We start from the raw sequence: 20774 nt of genomic DNA, 5'->3' as shown, positions 1-20774 counted from the left end.
AGTTAATCTGGACAATTTCATTCAATTCCACTAAAAAAAACATGACTTACTATATAGAGAGTACTTCACACTCAGCTCAACAAATAAATAATCAACACTCTGAGGAAACAGATGTAAAAGACGCAATGAGGAGGAAAGACTTACAAGCAGCCCCTGCTCTTAGACATCCACACCAAGTATGACTTCTCTGAAGTGGTACAGCCACTCAATTGCTTACCACAGCTGAGATCATCACTGTGGGAACTACACCCATGGTTCTGTAGGGATATCCTCAGTATCAAAACTAGGCCTGGGGTTCTCAGCCCTTAATAGCTGAAGTCTTGATGTCCACATACATTCATTCCAAGGGCGCAGGGTTCGAAAGTCTCCACTTATAAAAAGATCCTCCCCTACAGTGAAAGGCCAGTAGAGTTATTACTGATAGAGGATGAAGAGTACAATGGAAAAAATGTTCTGAATCTTTCTCAAACTCCACTATATACGTGGTCATGTAGCACCCACAATATACAAAGAAACAGGCAATGCTGAAAATAGCACCAACAATGGGAGAACAGCATTCACAGAATTCAGGGTTTTGTCTTAACAAAGCAGAAGCACAAAGTAAATGGTAAGCTAAGAAAAGTGAGAAGAGGATCTGCGCTCAAAGAATTTGAAATGAAGAATTTGGGCACTTTGGTTTAAATGTGGCTGAGCAGACCCACCCTAGTTACTTTTTTTTTTTTTTTAGGCGGAGAAGAAAAATACCATAAAAAACCACATTAACAAAGCAATGTCTAATAGGGGCTAGGAGGCAATAAGGTGAAAAATTAATTACCTTAATTTACTTGTTAATGCAGAATTGCTGCTGGCAAGTTTGTAGTGAAACAACCTAGTTTGATAGTTATTGGTGTAAAGAAAAACTGGCTCACTCCCTTTGAAAAGCAACTCGCAATATATGCAAATAATCTTAAAACATCTTCACACAGTGTGACTCAGTATTTCTCTTTCTTAAAAACTGTAGGAAAATAATACTAAATACAAAGTTTCATTTATAAAGATGCTTGTAAAGAGTATGCAATAACTTGGAATAATGCTTAAGATATAAATAAATAAATACATTAAAAATCCTTTACAGAGGGCTGTGCCTGGACGGCTCAGTCATTTCAGTGGCCGACTCTTGATTTCGGCTCAGGTCATGATCTCAGGGTCATGGGATCCAGCCCTATAGGGCTTCTCGCTCAGTGGGGAGTCTGTCTGTCCCTCTCCCTCTGCTCCTCCCCCTTCTCTCTCTTTTTCTCTCTAAAGTAAATTAAAAAAATTTTTTTTAAAAACACATTGATTTTAAAAAAATTCTCTACATAGAAAAAGTTCTAATCCATAGTGTCCTTTTATATATTCCCTATATTTCCTTAAGAAGATGAGTTTAAAAATTAAAAATAGGGGCGCCTGGGTGGCACAGCGGTTAAGCGTCTGCCTTCGGCTCAGGGCGTGATCCCGGCGTTATGGGATCGAGCCCCACATCAGGCTCCTCCACTATGAGCCTGCTTCTTCCTATCCTGCTCCCCCTGCTTGTGTTCCCTCTCTCGCTGGCTGTCTCTATCTCTGTCGAAAAAATAAAAAATAAAATCTTAAAAAAAAATTAAAAATAAAAACAACTAAAATAAACCTTGATTGAAGATGAAAAGGGGAAATTAGTTACATAAAAGGGATGAGAATTAAGAGGCAGAACTTAGAGATAAGTTTATAGTGATTTGTTATAACTCATCCTTTTATCGAGTTGTCTGATATTAAAAGGTGCTTATTATGGAAAGGCAAGTTGCTGAATATAGGAAGAAGTACAGACAATATACTAACACTCAAATTAGCTCTATAAGAATAGGACCCTCCAGTCCATTGGCTCTTCTGAAAAAGGCAGAAAGACCCAATGATCCTCTGGAAAGCTTTCACTTAAAATCAAACTAATGGAAACCTGACAATTTGCTGTTTATTATTCAGCTTTATGTGAAATTATCCTATTCATTTAAAAAAATTATTTTTAATTCCACTATAATTAACATACAGTGTTGTTAGTTTCAGGTGTACCGTATAGTAATTCAAAAATTTTAAACATTACTCAGTGCTCACCACATGCTAAGTGTGCTCTTTCTCCCCTTTGGCTGTCACCATCCCCCCACCCACCTCCTTTCTGGACAAACCACCAGTTTGTTCTCTATTTTTAACAGTCTGTTTTTTTTGTCTGTCTCCTTTTTTCTTTATTCTTTTGTTTGGGTTTTTTTTTTTTTTTTAGTATTTTTTTTAAAGATTTTTATTTATTTATTTATTTATTTGACAGAGATAGAGACAGCCAGCAAGAGAGGGAACACAAGCAGGGGGAGTGGGAGGAAGAAGCAGGCTCACAGAAGAGGAGCCTGATGTGGGGCTCGATCCCACAATGCCGGGATCACACCCTGAGCCGAAGGCAGACGCTTAACCGCTGTGCCACCCAGGCGCCCCTTTTTTAGTATTTTTTATTAAGTTTTTAATTTTAATTTCAGTATAGCTAACACAGAGTTGTCTTTTTTTTAAAAGACTTATTTATTTATTAAGATCAAGAGAAAGCACATGCAAGCAGGAGAGGAAGGGCAGAGGGAGAGAGAGAAACCCAAGGCTCCGTACTGAACACGGCGCTCAATCCCATGACCCTGAGATCACAACTTGTGCCAAAGCAAGAGTCAGAGGCTCAACCAACTGTGCCACCCAGGTGCCCCAACATACAGTCTTGTATTAGTTTCAGGTTTGCAATACAGTGATTCAACAATTCTGTTCATTACTCAGTGCTCATCATGATTAAGTGTACTCTTTAATCCCCCTCACCAATTTCCCTTGTAACCAACAGTTTATTCTCTGTAGTTAAGAGTCTGTTTCTTGGTTTGTCTCTTTTTTCTCTTTGCTCATTTGTTTTTTTCTTAAGTTCCACATGACTGAAGTCATATGGTATCTGTCTTTATCTGATTTATGTCACTTAGCATTACACCCTCTAGATCCTTCCATGTTATTGCCAATGGCAAAATTTCATTCTCTTTTATGGCTGAATAATATTCATTTTTTTACAGAAAATATATGACAAATAAGTTATTGAGGGTTCAGCTAGACTATATAGGTTCAAATAATGGCTCTCCTACACCCCAGTGACTTGGAACAGTACCTAATGCATAAAAAGCATATATTAAATGTTTGCTTTTATTCTAATGAACCAAAGTGTACCTTCGATATAAATGTCAAGATCATTCATTCATTTTCTAGCCCATTTGACTAAACTTGAGAAAAACCAAAACTCTGATAAATTAGTTTAAAATACCATTAGTTGGATCTAGCATTTTATCCATGCTAGAAATTCTCCTGATGCCTGGATGAATCAGGTTGAAACTAGCAATCATCCTTATGAGATCCTTAGCAATTATAAAAGTACAACATGCTATTACTATGTGCATACCATATAAAAAGTATTTATAACATCTTAAACTAGAGGTCAGGAAATTTTTTTCTGAAAGGGTCAGATAGTAAATAATTTATGTTTTGTAAGACATAAAATCTCTGTCAAAAAACTTAACCTTGCCATTGTGGTACAAAAGCAGTCACAGGCAACATATAAATGAATGGGCACAGCTACATTTCAATAAAACTTTATTAACAATAGTAGGCAGTGGGCTTTAATTTGTCAACTCCTGTCTTATACTATAGTTATCTAAATGTAGTCCATATATCTCCTAATAGTCTATATGCTCTTGGAGAACTGAAAATCTGTTTTACTTATAAATCTCATTATCTTGCATAGAATTTAGTATAGTCCCTCACAGGTAGTAACAACCTAATAAATCAAGAACAAATAAGTATCAGGTCCACATCATATGATTAGCTTGATTGACAGACAAGTTAAAACCCATCTGTCATAAACACAGCCATCATAAAGAGAGAGCCACCTATAATTAGGTGACAAATATTAGAAAAAACAAATCTAAGAAGTAGTGGTCTAGGGTGTTGCTTGAGTTGACAGAAGGTGTCCCATGTGCAATCCCTCAAGCTGTATCTACCCATGTTAATGTTTTTGTCCTAGTCTCAAAGCTTATAGTTTCCACCTAAACTAATTACTCTAATCAGATTTAACCCATATAAAAGAACATTTTCTTTGTAATATAGTGCATCTCCAAGTTTCCCCACAATGTTTTTGTATTGTGTTGAATATTGAACACTGCCCTTCCTTTCACTTTAAAAACCTCTCAGATATCCCAAAGTATCCTCTGAGACTTCAGAATCTAAACATGTGGCCAAATATTTAGGTCAGTTCATCTTTTTAAATGCACCAGTCCCTCTAATTCCTCAAACTATTATACTGTTCCTAAGACTTTTCTGCAAACTGTCCCTCAAATCCCGGAAATTAGATGATCTGCCCTCTTGCTTGTTTCCCACAATTCGACCTAAAAGCATCCAGGAGTATTACAAACCACAATTTATACTCTGCACATAAAACACGATTGGACAATAAATATTTACTGTCCTAATTTGTCAATATAGAATGCAAATTAAGATTTCAATAATTTGTATTATGCAATGGCTCACCTTGTAAGCCATTTTAATTAGTACTATAAATCAAGTAGTCACAATCACAGAAATTTTTAATTTGTAAGAAAATTAACTTTCCAAATAACTCAGTTGAATTTAATTACTTCAATTGCTGCATATACTAGAAACTAAGGAAATGTTTCATCTAAGGACATTTATAAGACAATCCTGTGTTAGCCTAAATTGAGTTCCTTTAATTTTTCTGTAACCATATTATTTCACTGAAATAAAACTGAATCGTATAGTAGAAGAGTTTTAATTAAAATGTCACTGATTGATGGGATGCCTGGGTGGGTCAGTTAAGCATCCAACTCTTGTTTTTGGCTCACGTTGTGATCTCAGGGTCATGGGAAGGAGCCATGCTTTGGGCTCCATGCTCAGTGAAAAGTCTGGTTGAGATTCTCTCTCCCTCTCCCTCCACCCCTCCCACTTGCTCTATCAAATAAATAAATCTTTAAAAATAAAATAAAACATCACTGATTCAGACTAATCTCTGATTTCCTGAGTATTATTTTATATACTAAACACAAAACATATATAAAGCCCTACAGCCAGAAATATCAAAACCTTTTCCATCATAATGCTTCAGAAAATCCCATCCTACGATGACTTCAACCATACCGCAAATCCGTTACAAAGAACATTCAGAATATAAAGTGCATGGCTATGACATCTTACTTTTCAAAGGTAGCTTTACACAAAGACAGTGTGATTTTGACAGTTCTTCATCATTGCAGTGTTTTAAATAAACAGCTAATACTATTCAATTCAGCCTATATATCTCTTTTTTTTTTTTTTAAAGATTTTGTTTATTTATTTGACAGAGATAGAGACAGCCAGGGAGAGAAGGAACACAAGCAGGGGGAGTGGGAGAGGAAGAAGCAGGCTCATAGTGGAGGAGCCTGATGTGGGGCTCGATCCCATAACGCCGGGATCACGCCCTGAGCCGAAGGCAGACGCTTAACCGCTGTGCCACCCAGGCGCCCCATAGCCTATATATCTCTTAATATATTTAGGAGATGACTGTTGTGTTTTTAAAAGATGTAAATTTTCATTACCCTCTATGGACTAGAAATTGTTTTAAGAAATATCAAAACAATGAGAAGTGCTAATAATACATCTTATTAACATTTTCCATGATCTCAAAATCTCATCCACAACATACAGTTAAGGTAATCGTTCCTTACTTCATAAGTTAAAATGTCACATAGAATTTTTCCTGTATCAACTAAATAAGTCTTCATTTTCTACTCGAGGGAGAAGGGTCAGGTCATTCGACCACCAGCCATCCATAAATACGTTATTCAAGAGCTTTATCACAGACAAAACTACTGCTACACAAGACATTTGCTCAATAGTATCTTTGTCTAGTATATGATCTTGTTAGGGTCACTTACAAATCTTATCTCAGATTTCTATATGTGAAATGGGACAGTGTTTACTCACAGAAGCTTTTAGAATACATCTAATTCATAATGTCAAGGGCATTACACATGTTTAAAAAGCATTTTAAGTTTTTTTCAAATTTTAACTTGAAGTCTTTTCTAATAATTTCTTAATCCTCAGACTTGATAGGAGAGGCACATACTTGTCTCCATTTTCCTCGTGGTACACTGAATCATTTGACTATATCCCATAGTAATATTCCAAACTGAGACATCATAGTAATCTTGCTCAAGAACGTCGCTTCAAATCCTAATATGTTTTCTATAGAAGATATGTACCTTTAATTATTGCAAAAGTAACTAAACACACTACAATGACTGCACATCGAAAATGCCAGGATTTTTTCCCCTAAGTTTGTAATGTGGTAAAAGCATTAAAACAACCCCCTACCCGTTCCCCCCCACCCCCAACACACACACACACACACACACACACACACACACACACACACACACACACCTTTATTTATCCCTATGCTACCAATGGATGTCCTGGACTTCAAAATTTATAAAAGTAAATTCCAATATAGTCCTCTAATAAATTCCAAGTCTGTTCAATTTTAAGAGTTAAATCACATTTAGAAAAAGAGCTGATACATGAAATTGATGACTGAAATAACAGAAGCTATCACAAGACCCTTTTAGTAACATGACATCGTAAATACAAATCTTCAAAATGCACTTTTCCAGATTTCTTTCCAAATAAAAATACCTAGAAATCCAGTCAAGTTTTAAGATCTTGGAGATGTCATACATTTTTTAAAAATTGCCTTGGGGCAAGAGAAGTAGGGAGTAAGAGAAAACTAATCCTTGGGATGGCATCAAAATCTATTTGAAAAGAGAAAAAAATCGAATGTCTTTCTCACTATAATTTCTAATTTCAATACAAATTACATTTAAACCTAGGTATACATTATACAGAATTTATTTTCTTACAAACAAGAAACTATGATCTATTTTAAAATTGGTAACTTCAAACAATTCCAAAAACCAAAATTTGAATCATCCTTTCCTTGCCAAAATAATAAATATAAGATAAATAAAAGAAAAATCCAAATATAATTTAACTTAAATTAGGTTTAAATATATTAAAACATTAAACAAGGATTTTCAGGATTTTTTACTTCCTTTTCAGAAATTCTTTTAATCTTCCCCAAATCTATCATTCACAATATCAATTTTACCAATTCAGGATTTTTAAATATAAAATTCCTGAAAGAGTAAACAAAATAACTATGAAGAGGCTGTTAGTATAAAATGTACAATCTAACATTATCTATTTTAAACTTGAAACTAGATATCTCCAAGGAACATAAGTAAAGTAAATATTTTACAGTTGTATTTTACAGAGTTTCTATATAAACAACTATTTACGTCTGGTATAACCTCAGACAAGTGCACTGGTCATTTCTTGCCGCGATGCATTCGTTGCATTAGTCTGCTTTGCATTCAAAGATACATTTGTATTCACTGTGTTGAAGCAAAAATAACTTAAGAATATCTAAAATTGCATCAAATTTCTCAGAAAATTTTCTCTCTGAAGTAAATATTACAGAAATCAGAAAACTATATGGACTATCTTAAAGAAATGGAAAGACATTCCATGCTCATGGATTAGAAAAACAAATATTGTTAAAATGTCTACACTACCCAAAGCAATCTTTGCATTTAATGCAATCCCTATCAAAATACCAAGAGCATTTTTCACAGAACTAGAACAAACAATTCTAAAATTTGTATGGAAACACAAAAGACCCTGAAGAGCCAAAAGCAATCTTGAGAAAGCAAAGCAAAGCTGGAGGTATCACAATTCTGGACTTCTAGTTATATTACAAAACTGTGGTAATCAAAACAGTACAGTATGGGCACAAAAATAGACACAGATCAACATCACAGAACAGAAAACCCAGAAATGAACCCACAACTATATGGTCAATTAATCTTCAATAAAGCAGGAAAGAATATCCAATGGGAAAAAGACAGTCTCTTCAAACGGTGCTGGGAAAACTGGACAGCAACTAGAAAAAGAATGAAACTGGACCACTTTCCTACACCACATGCAAATGTTTATTCAAAATGGATTAAAAACCTAAATATGACACCTGAAACCATAAAAATCCTAGAAGAAAACATAGGCAGTAACGTCTCTGACACTGGACGTAGCGACTTTTTTCTAGCTAGGTCCCCAAGGAAACAGAAATAAAAGCAAAAACAAATTATTGGAACTACATCAAAATGGAAACAATGAACAAAACTAAAAGACACAGCAAAGGAAACAATGAACAAAACTAAAAGACAACCTGGAAAGGAAGAAGGTATTTGCAAATGACATATCTGATAAAGGGTTAGTATCCAAAATATATAAAGAACTAATACAACACCCAAAAACAAATAATCCAGTTAAAAATGGGCAGATAACATGAACAGATATTTCTCTGAAGAAGACATCCAGATGGCCAACAGACACTTGAGAAGATGTTCATCATCACTTACCATCAGGGGAATACTACAATGAGCTATCACCTCACACCTGTCAGAAAGGCTAAAATCAGTAACACAAAAAACAACAGATGTTGGTGAGGATGTGGAGAAAAAGAAACCTTGCACTGTTGGTGAGAATGCAAAATGGTGCAGTCACTGTGGAAAACAGTATGGAGGTTCCTCAAAAAGTTAAAAATAGAACTACCTTATGATCCAGCAATTGCACTACTGGGTATTTACCCAAATAATGCAAAAACACTAATTCAAGAGGATACATGCACCCCTATGTTTATAGCAGCATTATTTACAATAGCCAAGATATGGAAGCAGCACCACTGTCTACTGATCAATCAATGGATAAAGAAGATAAATATTATTCAGCCATAAAAAAAGAATGAAATCTTGTCATTTGCAACATGACTGAAGCTAGAGTGTAACGCTAAGCAAAATAAGTGAGAGAAAGACAAATACCACATAATCTCACTCATACATAGACTTTAAGAAACAGAACAAATGAGCAAAGGGCGAAAATGAGAGAGACAAATCAAGAAACAGACTCTTAATTATAGAGAACTGATGGTTACAGAGAAGAGGGGGGAGGGGACTGGGTTAAGTACATGATGGGGATTAAGGAGTATACCTGTGATGAGCACTGGATGATGTATGGAACTGCTGAATCACTATATTGTACACCTGAAACTAATATAATACTATACGTGAACTAGCTGGAATTAAAAACTTAAAAAAAAAGAAAACTATACAGACTATCTTCAAAAGAAAATAAAATTGAGACATAATTGGAGAATGTTACTTGTAGAATCAACAAAAACTGTTTCGTGAAATGTCAAAATATTTTTATTTTTTTTTTAAATTTATTTATTTATTTGAGAGAGAGAGAGAGAGAGTACACACAGAGTAGGAGAAGGGACAGAGGAAGAGGAAGACTCTCAACCAGACTCCATGCTGAGTGTAGAGCCTGACGTGGGGCTCAATCTCATAACCTGAGCCAAAATCAAGAGTCTGATGTTTAACCCTAGTGCTCCTCAAAATATTTTTAAAATAGCATTCTTTTTTTCCAACATTCTTTTTAAGGATTTTTATTTAATCATTTGAGAGAGAGAGAGAGCACAAGCAGTGGGAGAGGGAGAGGGAGACGCAGACTCCCTGCTGAGCAGGGAGTCCAATATGGGGCTCAAACCCAGGACCCCAGGATCATGACCTGAGCCAGAGGCAGACACTTAACCAACTGAGCCGCCCAGGCGCCCCTCAGTGTTCTTTTTAATAAAACAATTTTTTTCTGATTATAAAAGTACATGTTCATTCTAAAAAAAAATTAAACAGAACATGAATAAAGAAGACTCAATCACATCACTTTTAATATTTTAAAATATAACCATTTATACTATTAAGCAAGGTTATGAATATTTTAAATTATAGAGCAAAACTAACACTGGATAAAATTCACTTACAAGAAACAGTGAAAAGGGAATCTGTTTGGGTTTTTTTTTTTTCTTTTCTAGTCATTTCATTTTCCTCAATGTCTATATATTTTGTTGTAGAGTATGCCACTTTCTACCTATTCTTCTTAATCCAAAAAGTTTTGTTCAGGGAGAAGAGCAACTGTGGAGTCTACACATCTGAATATCACATCAACTCAGTAACACAAGCTCCTATGGGTTGTGATGGCCCAACCTGAACACGTTATACTAGCAAATTCCCCACATCTTAACCTCCTTTATTTACCACACACTTATATCTTTTTCATATCTAATGATTAGCTTCCGGGGTGGAGAGAGACAGAGAAAAGTCCTTTAAGGCAACAACTTCATTTATTTCTAAACTCATAAATCAGTGCTATATGTACAAGGAACCTGTTGGTTAATCTTTGTTTCTTCCAGGTAACATGTATGTAACAAAATACTTTAAATTCCATTTCAGAACGTGAAGAAAACTAAAATGTAAAGACAAATGGCAAAACATTCCTGAACAATCCGTCTCTACTACTGCCAACCTGACATAAGAAAAATGTTTAAGCATATCTTAATATAATCAGGTAAGGAGGTAAGTCAATCTCAGAATCATCCCAACAACTGCTTGCTAGTTTATCCTTAATCTCAAGTGTCTTCATGAATAATATTCCTGGAAAATGAGCTTTCAGAAATTATGGAAGTTTTCTATATTTAAAAACATCTGAATTTAAGCCAAAATCTAAGTTTAAACAGATATGAAAAAAAATGCCATTTTAGGAAACTCTTAAATTCAATGGATTAATTCTGTTATAAAATGTAACTTTTTTTTTTAAGATTTTATTTATTTATTTGACAGAGATAGAGACAGCCAGCGAGAGAGGGAACACAAGCAGGGGGAGCGGGAGAGGAAGAAGCAGGTTCATAGCGGAGGAGCCCGATGTGGGACTCGATCCCATAACGCCGGGATCACGCCCTGAGCTGAAGGCAGACGCTTAACGACTGCGCCACCCAGGCGCCCCTAAAATGTAACTTTCTTAAACTGGAATTAGTGATCTTTAAACTGTGATGGCAACAAATATGGCAGCCACAATGAAACCAGAGCTACCACATTCTGAATGTTTTCTATGTGCCAGGAGCCATGCTGAGCACACAGACGACATTATCTTGTTTAGTCCTCAAATCCAGCCTATCAAGAGGGTACAAGTATCTGGGTTTTACTGATGAGCAAACTGAGGACTTGAGACCTTACCTAGGGCCAAACAGCTTTTGCAGGCCAGGATTTCAGTCCAGGTTTCATACACTGGTGGGTTATAAAGCCTTCCAACACTACGTAACTTTAGAATCGGCTCTCAGATAATAGAACCTCCAGTAACAGACTACAGCATTACTGTTTGGCTGTCACTTATAACCAAATTGGATAATTACCACCAAATACGATATAATGATGAGAATAATGGTTATGCTATCTATTCTTAAAACACATTAATCTAAAAAAGACAGAGTAGTTTCAAAATAAGTATTATTTGATTATACAAACACACATAAAAATATGTCAAAAGGAAGTTAAGTGACTTGCCTTCAAGTTGCATGTGAAACATTATAAAAAATGAAAAACCTAAACCTAGAACTTGCCTTACAGAGGCTCACCTTACAGCCTACAGGGAAGCTTTCCTTCTCTACTCTCCTTCATCAAAAACATTTTTTTCTATAGGAATTTTACAGAGATCTGAAGAAACTATTCAACAAAAACTTAACAATAGTGAATAAAGGCAATGTCAAGGAAATGCTATGTCCTAGGGTTTCAGTTTTATTATAGACGAAACTGGCAAGTTTGTGCTTACCAGATAGGTGTTTTGATAAAAAAAAATTTGTAAGATCAAGGAAAAAGATATCACAAGACATGGAAAGGATTAAAGCAAAAGATTTAGGCAAGGAAAAAGAAATAAAACTCAGAAATTTTGTAAGGACAAGGTACAGACAGAGGTACAAAGGTGTGAAGGCTTTTGAGGAAAAAAAAAAGAAACAAAGAAACAAAAGAAAAGGAGTAGAGCAGAGTGGGTCAATGCATAGGCTTTGGCTCCTACCCAGCTGAGTGTGAATGAACCTTTGTTACTGACCAACCCACTGACCTGGCATTCATCACCCTTCTTTAGTTTGCTCATCTCTAGGATAAGAATAATAACAGTACCTATCTGAAAGGGGTGTAGTTGAGGATTAAATGTTATAATATCTGTAAAACTTAACACAGTGTTAAAACTTGACATATAATTGTTATTAATGATCATGAGGAAAAGCCAGAAGAGGAAAATGCAATAAACATAGCCTCAGGTTTCCTCTACAGAGATCTACTGAGTCCTTTCTAACTATATTTACACACCAAACTAAAATCTGATTCCCAAATAATACATATCATGTTGAAGATTCTATTTGTAACAGCTGAAAAGTTAGTAGTATTACGCTTTCTTGAATTTTGTTTTCCTTGAACTGATCTGAACTTAAAAGGCTCATTTCAACTTATCCAAAATGTCACTGGCAAACAGAGACAAGAATATACATAACCCAAACAACAGGAATGTGAAACAATTAAATGCTGATTCCGAAACAAGCAAACTCTTGTTCCTAAGTATTTATTAAACTGAAACAAAGTCTGATTTTGATATATAGAATACTATTTTATTCTTTATTTTAAACCTTTCTTACATGTTTAAAAATATACATGGGTTCAGAACAACCTCAATAAAATGATGACATTTTCTATTAAAGGACCTCTGAAGTCAAACCACTAGTGTGCAAACACAGTTGACTTTCAATTTGAAGTCATAGGCACATTTCATTAAATGCATTTCATAAAACAAAGAAATCAAAATGCTGAGAAGAAAAATACTCAGTAGTCTGATATAAACTTTAAAATATCTGTCAGGCAGGAAACTTATAGTAAAAAAGTGAGATTTAGATGTTTTACCACTCACACCTGCTTCACTAATTCCCCAAATGCCATTTGCTACACCTAAACCCCTGACAATTTATTATACAATTCCATGTAGCACACTAAAAAATAAGTTAATTTATCTTTGCGTATGAAAACAGATCATTACAAAAGAAAATACTGACAGCTCTTACCTGTATTTGATAATTAAGTATATCGTATTCTCAGCAGTACTAAGAATGCAGCTTGGTCTAATATAAATATCTAAATAACAACTACACAAAAGTATTTTTCTCTTCAAAGAAGTTTTTGTATATTTTTTCCAATGTTGATGACTTAAGCAACATTGATCTATATATTGCACTAAGAAAACATCAGGCACAGATCACATAATATAATTTACATTTTCTTTGTTGTAAAAAATATAGTATATGCAAATGCATATCACACAAATGATTGGTGGACGCAACAATAAGCTTTGTAGACCTAACACAAAAAGGTTAATATTTACTCTTAAGGAGGAAAAGAAAAGGGGGGCACATGGAGTGTGGTCTGAAGGGCAATCAGTACCTCACTTCTGGGTGAATACTCTGCATCTGCATTAGAATTATTTATGGATTTTCTTAAAGAAAAACAAAGCTTTATTATAACAAAAAAAGATACCACAAAAAAAGATAGACATGAACTAAATGAAAAGGAACCAGATAAACATGTTTACAAAAGCTATTAAAAATATTTAACACAATATCTCAAACAAGCTATAGATTACTTTGTTGGAAAGAATAGATTATTTAACATTATGATTGCTTTATATAGTAGATTCTTGCATTAGCTAAGACACTTTTGGATTAAGGTACCGAAGGACGCAGATCAAGAAAAATGGAGAGAAACAAAAATAGCAGGCTGTTAGCGAGGGGGTGGGGGGGCTAAGCATAATTTCACCCAGAAGAAACAAAAATACTGGTTTTTTTTGTCTGTAGCAGAAATTTTATGCTGTGGATATTATAAAAACACAAGCAAAAGGGTTATGTGATAGGTAATAAAATACAGTGCTTACTAGGCATCCTTCATGGAGAAACCACTTATGGATTGCAAATCAGCATGTTTAAAAGTATACTTTGCGGCAAAAAATTGTACTTTGCCACATATATAATATGCAGCATTTTCCCATAAAGGGCAATTTATGTAAGTAATTTCCACAAACTCAAAGAGAGTGAGAGAGACAGAGACAGAATGAGAGGCAAAGACAGAGGAGAGAGCTCAGAGAAGACAGAGATGCCGAGGGACTTTGTTCATGTCCTGTGGAAGATCTGAGATACTTTTTTCAATACTTTTTTTCATCCTCAGTGCTTAATTTTGCTATTACTGTACAGTTATATTCACACACTATAATTATGAGATTACCCTCTATACATTCTTTTCTCTAGTTCCCCCCTACGACCATGGGAAAAGAGGGGGAAAAAAAAGAAACCCAAGTCCCTTCATCTCATAGTCGACTATTCAAGTAAATATTTCTTTAGTGGCAAATTTCCAGAAGAATCAAGAATACAATCCAAAACCCCTATCAGATTACATTTGATTCCTATATAGTTCTCTTCAAATGGAGCAGGAATTAGCCCGTTTCCTAGGTTTGGGGTCTCGTGCTTCCTGATCCTTCACACACATACAAGATGTGCACATTGTCTCGGACAGTCTTCGGAGGCCTAGCCGGAAAACACTGTTGGAAAGACTATAAATTACACAGTTACAAAAACTATTACTTATAGCAAGCCAGGTTGTTAGGAAGGACAGTGCTGGATTGTCCAAGACCCGGGAGCTTTCTAGAAGAAAGTAAATTATGTAAGGGAGCCACAGCATGTAAAACACACTGGTTATCCGAAACAAAACCATGGCATAGCGACGGTCGGGGCTGTGTCCACTCTCTCCAGAGGCATCCACCTCGTGGCTAGGAAATCGGGCCCTGCGGTCATTTATCTCTTTGGTGTGCTGCCGGCAGATTTTGAAAATGTGGAAGTAAGTGAAGCAGACAACAAAGGCAGCAGGAGCATAAAGTAAACAAACAATAAAGCCAGTAAAATAGGCACTGGTGAGCCAAGAGGTGGCACACCATTCAAAAATGTCACCGTGGTACCCTGGTTTCCCCCAGCCAAAAAAGGAAGGCAAGAAAATCAGGCAAGAGTAGATCCAGATTAAAATAATGCAAATTCTCAGGCGACAAGGGGTGACCAGTTGATTGTAGGAAAGAGGCTTGGTTATCGCAAGATAGCGATCCACACTGATGCAAGCAAGACATGCCATAGAAACACTCTTTAGAACGGAGATGATATATCCAAAAACCTGGCAAGTCAATGACTCATGGATACCTGTGGAGTAGTGAAGAAGTGAGAGAGTAGGAACCAAGCAGCTAACTCCAACGAAAAGATCAGCATATGCCATCGTCTGAATAAAGTAGCTGGTAGTATAATGGTGCAGGAGTGGAGCACAGTGAAAGACAAAGATGACCGTTAAATTCCCGGCAATGATTAGAAATGTCAGCAAGACAATAACAACGGTCTCAAAGATGCACACATCCACTGCACTGTAGTAGCCAAATCCAAGTGGGCAGGAGTGACGTTCAGACACATTCACGATGCCACTGCTCATGTTCAAGATGCTCCATTCAGTCCACCTGGACTCATTCATGGCTTGTAATTAAGGGAACGTGCAGTCTTGGCTCCAGCAAGCAGGTGCCCTGTCCAGCATGTGTTAAGCTCTGCACATTAGTGTCTTGGGATCAGCTTCGGGAGACAGTGGCAGTGCTTCTGTCACAGCTGAGCCTCCCAGAGAGTACTCAAGCCTCTTCACCAGCTCAGTGCAGCAGTGACACATCTCAATTTGGGGGGGGGGGGGTGGAGAAAGGGAGGTAAGCTAGAAAGGAGGTGAAAAAAGGTCACTGATTAGCTTCCTCCGGTGCTCTCAAACAACTTTCTGAAGACACAGGCACTTCTAGAGAAAATGGATTTCTTATTACCTTACACTATGAAAAATTAAATCTGTAAAAAGAAAAAAAAAACCAACTGCCAAGGGAAGAAAAGCCTTTGTGGGCTGTTTGGTCTCCTCAGAGAAGTAGTTTATTAGGGATCAACTAGAACAAATGAGAAAAAGAAAAAGTCTTAAATTGTCTCAGGCTTCCTGCTTCATCTATCATGAGAAGTGGATTCATATTTTACAATTTAAATAATTAAGATCTAAGATCTAGCTGCAAATCTAAGAAAAAGTTCACTGCAGTAAAGAGTGTCTTTGGGCTAGTTCAGGGTTTGAATGCTAGTGGATTGACTTTATGATCTATTTCTCTCTCCTTTCTCAAAAAAGCTAACTTCCCCCCACAAACACACACACAAGGTTAATTCTAAAAGACTCAGCTCTACTTGGGCACAAAGGAGCAGAACAGAGGTAAAAAACTCCAGATTGCCCTATAACTCTCATGAGGAAACAAAACCTATTTCCAGTAGAGAAGATAATATACAATGGGTTAACACCTAGCAAAAGATGATAAACTTTAAAGTTTTAAGTCTGCATGCAATTTTTTAAGCATTCAGATGAAAACAGCTTTAGTCCATTACAATTACTAGTGCTACCACCAACAATTTATACTTTTTCCTTTTCAAAGGGAAAATAAATAACTGTTATTAATTCCAGCATCAATAACTGAAAGTAACTTTCATTATCTGATATGCTACCTTCCTTATAGTGGAGCATGATCATAAAATACATAACTCAGAGTTATTTCTCTCCTTCGCAACCACGCCTATCTCACATACATATGTAAATATACATGAAATTTAGACAACAGAAACTTTCCTATATAGTCTGAGCTTATTTGAACAGAAATGCTGCCATTATTTATTACTTAGGTATTTCTAGTAGGCTTCATAGTCTATATTTCTCTCTCTCTTCTATTTTCATCAGACGATTAACACATTAGATCATTACCTCAACTACATCTTCTGAAAGTGGAAAATTACCTTGTTTGTTATATTTGCAGTTATATAGCAGCCATATGTTTAAAAAATGCCTCTTCTATTTCTGTATTCTATTTTGAGCAAGTGTTCAATTAACACAGGGGCCATTAGGTAGGTTATAAGATGGTCTTATTTTAAAATACCTCTAAAGCATCAAGATGAGTTTAAATCCTAGAGTTTGAAATACTGAAAGGCTTGCAGGACAGAATCCATCCAAAAGGCTTCCAAGGTCACTCTGATATCAGGTGAACATTTGTCAAAAATCTTTTTTAAAGTACAGGTATTTCAGAGAGTTTCTTGTCAGTCTTTGTTGTCATACCTCTTGAAGAAATAACCCGCATTAGAAATAAAAACATTTCCTTCGGGAACAAAGCAGCAGCTTAATAGAAAGCATTCTTCTGAAAGTTATTTTCTCGTGCACCACCAAGTCGTTCAGGGAAGTCTTTCTTGTCTTCTAATAGCCACAGGATATTCCTCCTTGTACATTCCTAGTCTCACTTATCACAAAATAGTTCTCTCTTCTTACAGGAATAAGGCAATGCTTCTCACCTACATTCACTCTTATCAGCTGCTAGGCTGGGCTGCTTGATTCAGAAGTCCGATTTACTGTGATGCAGTTACCAGGATGCTGTCGCTGTATTCCTCACAATCTCTCAGTATCACTGCCTCCACCTGAGCCGGAGCCCTGCTCCTCCTCCTCATCCTGAGCCGGTGCAGAAGAACTCACCATCAGAAAGGTGACTCGGTCCTCCTGCCCCAATCAACAGCACAGCCAACGGCTACTGCAGCTGAAACTGTCACTAGGTAACAGTTGCCAGGCACATGCAGGCTTATAGACTTACTCGGCAAGCTCCGATCAAGACTGACAAGAGAAGACAATGCAACTGACCGATCCTTATAATATATTAATGGCACGTGGGAATCTCTAGAGGTAGTCTCCTGATAGCGTTTGTAAAGATTATTTCCTATGGACGGGACAGAAAAAACAAAAAAGCACTGGGATACACCTTTAAACCCTGTAGAGAAACTACCATGAGGTACTATGACACTAAAAAGTCAGCAGAAATCTAACGCTCACTGGCAGAAAAAACGTATTAATTATTAAAAATCAGCTAAGTCTTCATGAACTCAAGTGATACAGCTACTATTTTTACTCTCTAAAATATAGTTATATTTTGATTAGTAGAAGTTAAGTCATTTAATAATCCCTCCAATCCCCGCCACACCCACAATAAATTGCTGAATTTGATGTTTTAACTGTATAAACAAAGCACTGGCACTAACACCTCTATGCTAAAATCTATTTGGGGAAATATTTAAGGTCAAATGTGAATTCTGAAAAGCAGGTGTTAGAAGTAAGTAGAATGACCACTTACTCCACTTTTTATTCTAATATGAAAAACACTCAGAGTCAAAGAATTCTGTCATATGGTGACTGAGCTACTCATACCCAGGTTAGAAGAAAACAAATTGAGCTCCTTTACCTGAGGGAGGTGAAAAACATTTCCATTTATTTTGACTTACTATAGACGAACATTCTCTATTTTAAGCATATTTCTTATGGGGTCAGTACTTTTCTTTAAAGTGACTTGGAAGTAATTTACAAATTATTTCAGAATTAAATAAGGAAAATTAAGATGAAAACGGAAGATAACTAACATCTGTTGAGCACATTCTGTGTGCCAAGCATTATGCTATGTGCTTTATATATTTTCTCTCTATAAAAACCTTAAATCTTTATGGAGTAGATACCCATCATCATTTTCCAAAGGAAGAAGGTGGGTACTAGAAAAGGTAAGTATAATTTGCCTACTAGAGTCATGAAACTAGTACTGAAATAGGTCAAAACTGTCATTCCTAACACCGTATTGATGAACTCCTCTCTCCCTCCCTTTCTTTCCACTGATGGCTGCCACTAAGGAAATGTCTGAGAAGAATTATTTTAGCTTTCTTTTTTTTTTCTTTTTTAGATTTCATTTAAATTCAAGTTAGTTAACATATAGTGTATTATTATTTTCAGGGGTAGAATTCAGTGATTCATCAGTTGCATGTAACACACAGTGCTCATTACATCAAGTGCCCTATTTAATGCCCGTCACCCAGTTACCCCTCCCTTCACCCACCGCCCCTCCAGCAACCCTCAGTTTGTTTCCTATAGTTAAGAGTCTCTTATGGTTTGTCTCCCTCTCTGATTTCATCTTATTTTAGCTTTCCTTCCCTTCCCCTATGTTCATCAATTTTGTTGCTTTTTTTTTTTTTTTAAAGATTTTATTTATTTATTTGACAGAGATAGAGACAGCCAGCGATAGAGGGAACACAAGCAGGGGGAGTGGGAGAGGAAGAAGCAGGCTCATAGCAGAGGAGCCTGATGTGGGGCTCGATCCCATAACACCGGGATCATGCCCTGAGCCGAAGGCAGACGCTTAACTGCTGTGCCACCCAGGCGCCCCATCAATTTTGTTTCTTAAAATGATTTTTAAAGAATAGAAAACACTATTTTTTCCTCCATGTTGAACCTCCTTACAGGAAGGCCATATTATTGTTAAAAATCTTCAGGGGCTTAGGTGAAATATAGAATGCAAGCACATTTCTCATTACCAGAATAATTTATAAAACAAGTTAGAATAACAATCGTAGAATGAGTACCATGTTGAGGTTTGAAAGTAAATATTTAAATGTAATACAAAAGGCTAGAAGGTCCTATTTTACGGGGAAGTATTTTGACTTTTAGGGATACCTAAAAGCATTAAAATCAAACAAGACTGGATTTAAGTAACATTCTTTTACGATAATAATAAATATTCAAAATAAAAATTAAATTTGATAAATATTCATGAATGTAGACAGATCCCATACCCCATATTAAAAAGACTTAAATACTAAGCTTTACTATAAAACCATCGAAAAATAAAACACTATCAATTATTAAGTTACCTATGTCACCAAAATCTAAATAAACCATTTACAAGGATGGACTTTACATATATTTTTTTAAAGATCTATTCTTTTTCTTTTCTAAAGATTTTTATTTATTTGAGAGAAAGAGCATGAGTGGGGGGGAGGGAGAGAGGGAGAGGTAGAAACAGGGGCTTGATCCCAGGACCCCGGGATCATCATCTGAGCCAAAGGCAGATGCTTAACCGACTAAGTCACCAAGGCACCCCTAGACTTTACGTATTTTTAAAATAGCTTTGAATGTCATATTTCCAAAATCAGGGAAATGACAAAAAATCTCACAGGGAAATTCAAATACTAAATTGCTTTAGTTTGACACATTTAATTCCAAAAATTATCACTGACAGGGATGTGAGTCTACAAAATACTCTAAATAATCCGCAATTGTACATGTTTCCAAAAGTACATGACAATACGAGGGAGTTCAAGTACAGCCTTTGATGCACTAGGCTTCCTGCTTTCCTTCTACCAGCTTCCAAAAAAACTTCAATGGTTCTAACAAGATAATTTTCTCTTTTTTAGAGATTGACTTGTTCCCTCACTTTTTTCCCTTTCCATCGTTTTTTCTGACATGATTATAATAGGAACTAATTTATAATGTGAAGCTCTAATAACAAAAAGGCATTTATTATCATATGTTTACATAGCTCATTACATAAAGCATTCTTTGTTTTTAAATTAGGCATAATTCTCTTCATGTTAGGGGTCATTAGGTGTTTTATTATTGCCATTCTTATTGCAATCATTATCAACCACCTCCCTCTCCTTTCAACTGCGGAATGCTAGTGGGGAAATATCTAAGAGGAAGCATTATTTAGGATACTTCAGAATTACTTCTAACAGCTAAAACTATAGCTTTGTGAGATGACATACCCCAGGTGTTCGATTTCTTATTTATACCTTAAGCATGTTTTATATA

The 20774-nt window shown here is 35.9% G+C and overlaps 2 protein-coding genes across 8 annotated transcripts in view; both read right to left on the bottom strand.

The window, feature by feature from the left end:
* RABGAP1L (RAB GTPase activating protein 1 like) overlaps positions 1–20774 on the bottom strand; it is a 741419-nt gene that overhangs the window by 466227 nt on the left and 254418 nt on the right. The gene's annotated exons all lie outside the window — the stretch shown is intronic.
* Positions 10887–18953, bottom strand: GPR52 (G protein-coupled receptor 52). Its single transcript, XM_034667704.1, has one exon. It carries the CDS (start codon positions 15579–15581, stop codon positions 14496–14498), a length of 1086 nt encoding a protein of 361 aa, XP_034523595.1. The 5' UTR covers positions 15582–18953; the 3' UTR covers positions 10887–14495.

The sequence above is a fragment of the Ailuropoda melanoleuca genome, chromosome 8 (genome assembly GCF_002007445.2).
Source record: "Ailuropoda melanoleuca isolate Jingjing chromosome 8, ASM200744v2, whole genome shotgun sequence".
NCBI lineage: Eukaryota > Metazoa > Chordata > Mammalia > Carnivora > Ursidae > Ailuropoda > Ailuropoda melanoleuca.
The sequence above is the reverse complement of the archived record's forward strand: the minus strand, read 5'-3'. Positions and strand labels throughout refer to the sequence as shown.

Excerpts from the sequence above, each read along its gene's own strand:
- GPR52 (XM_034667704.1), bottom strand. The coding sequence starts at position 15,581 with ATGAATGAGTCCAGGTGGACTGAATGGAGCATCTTGAACATGAGCAGT.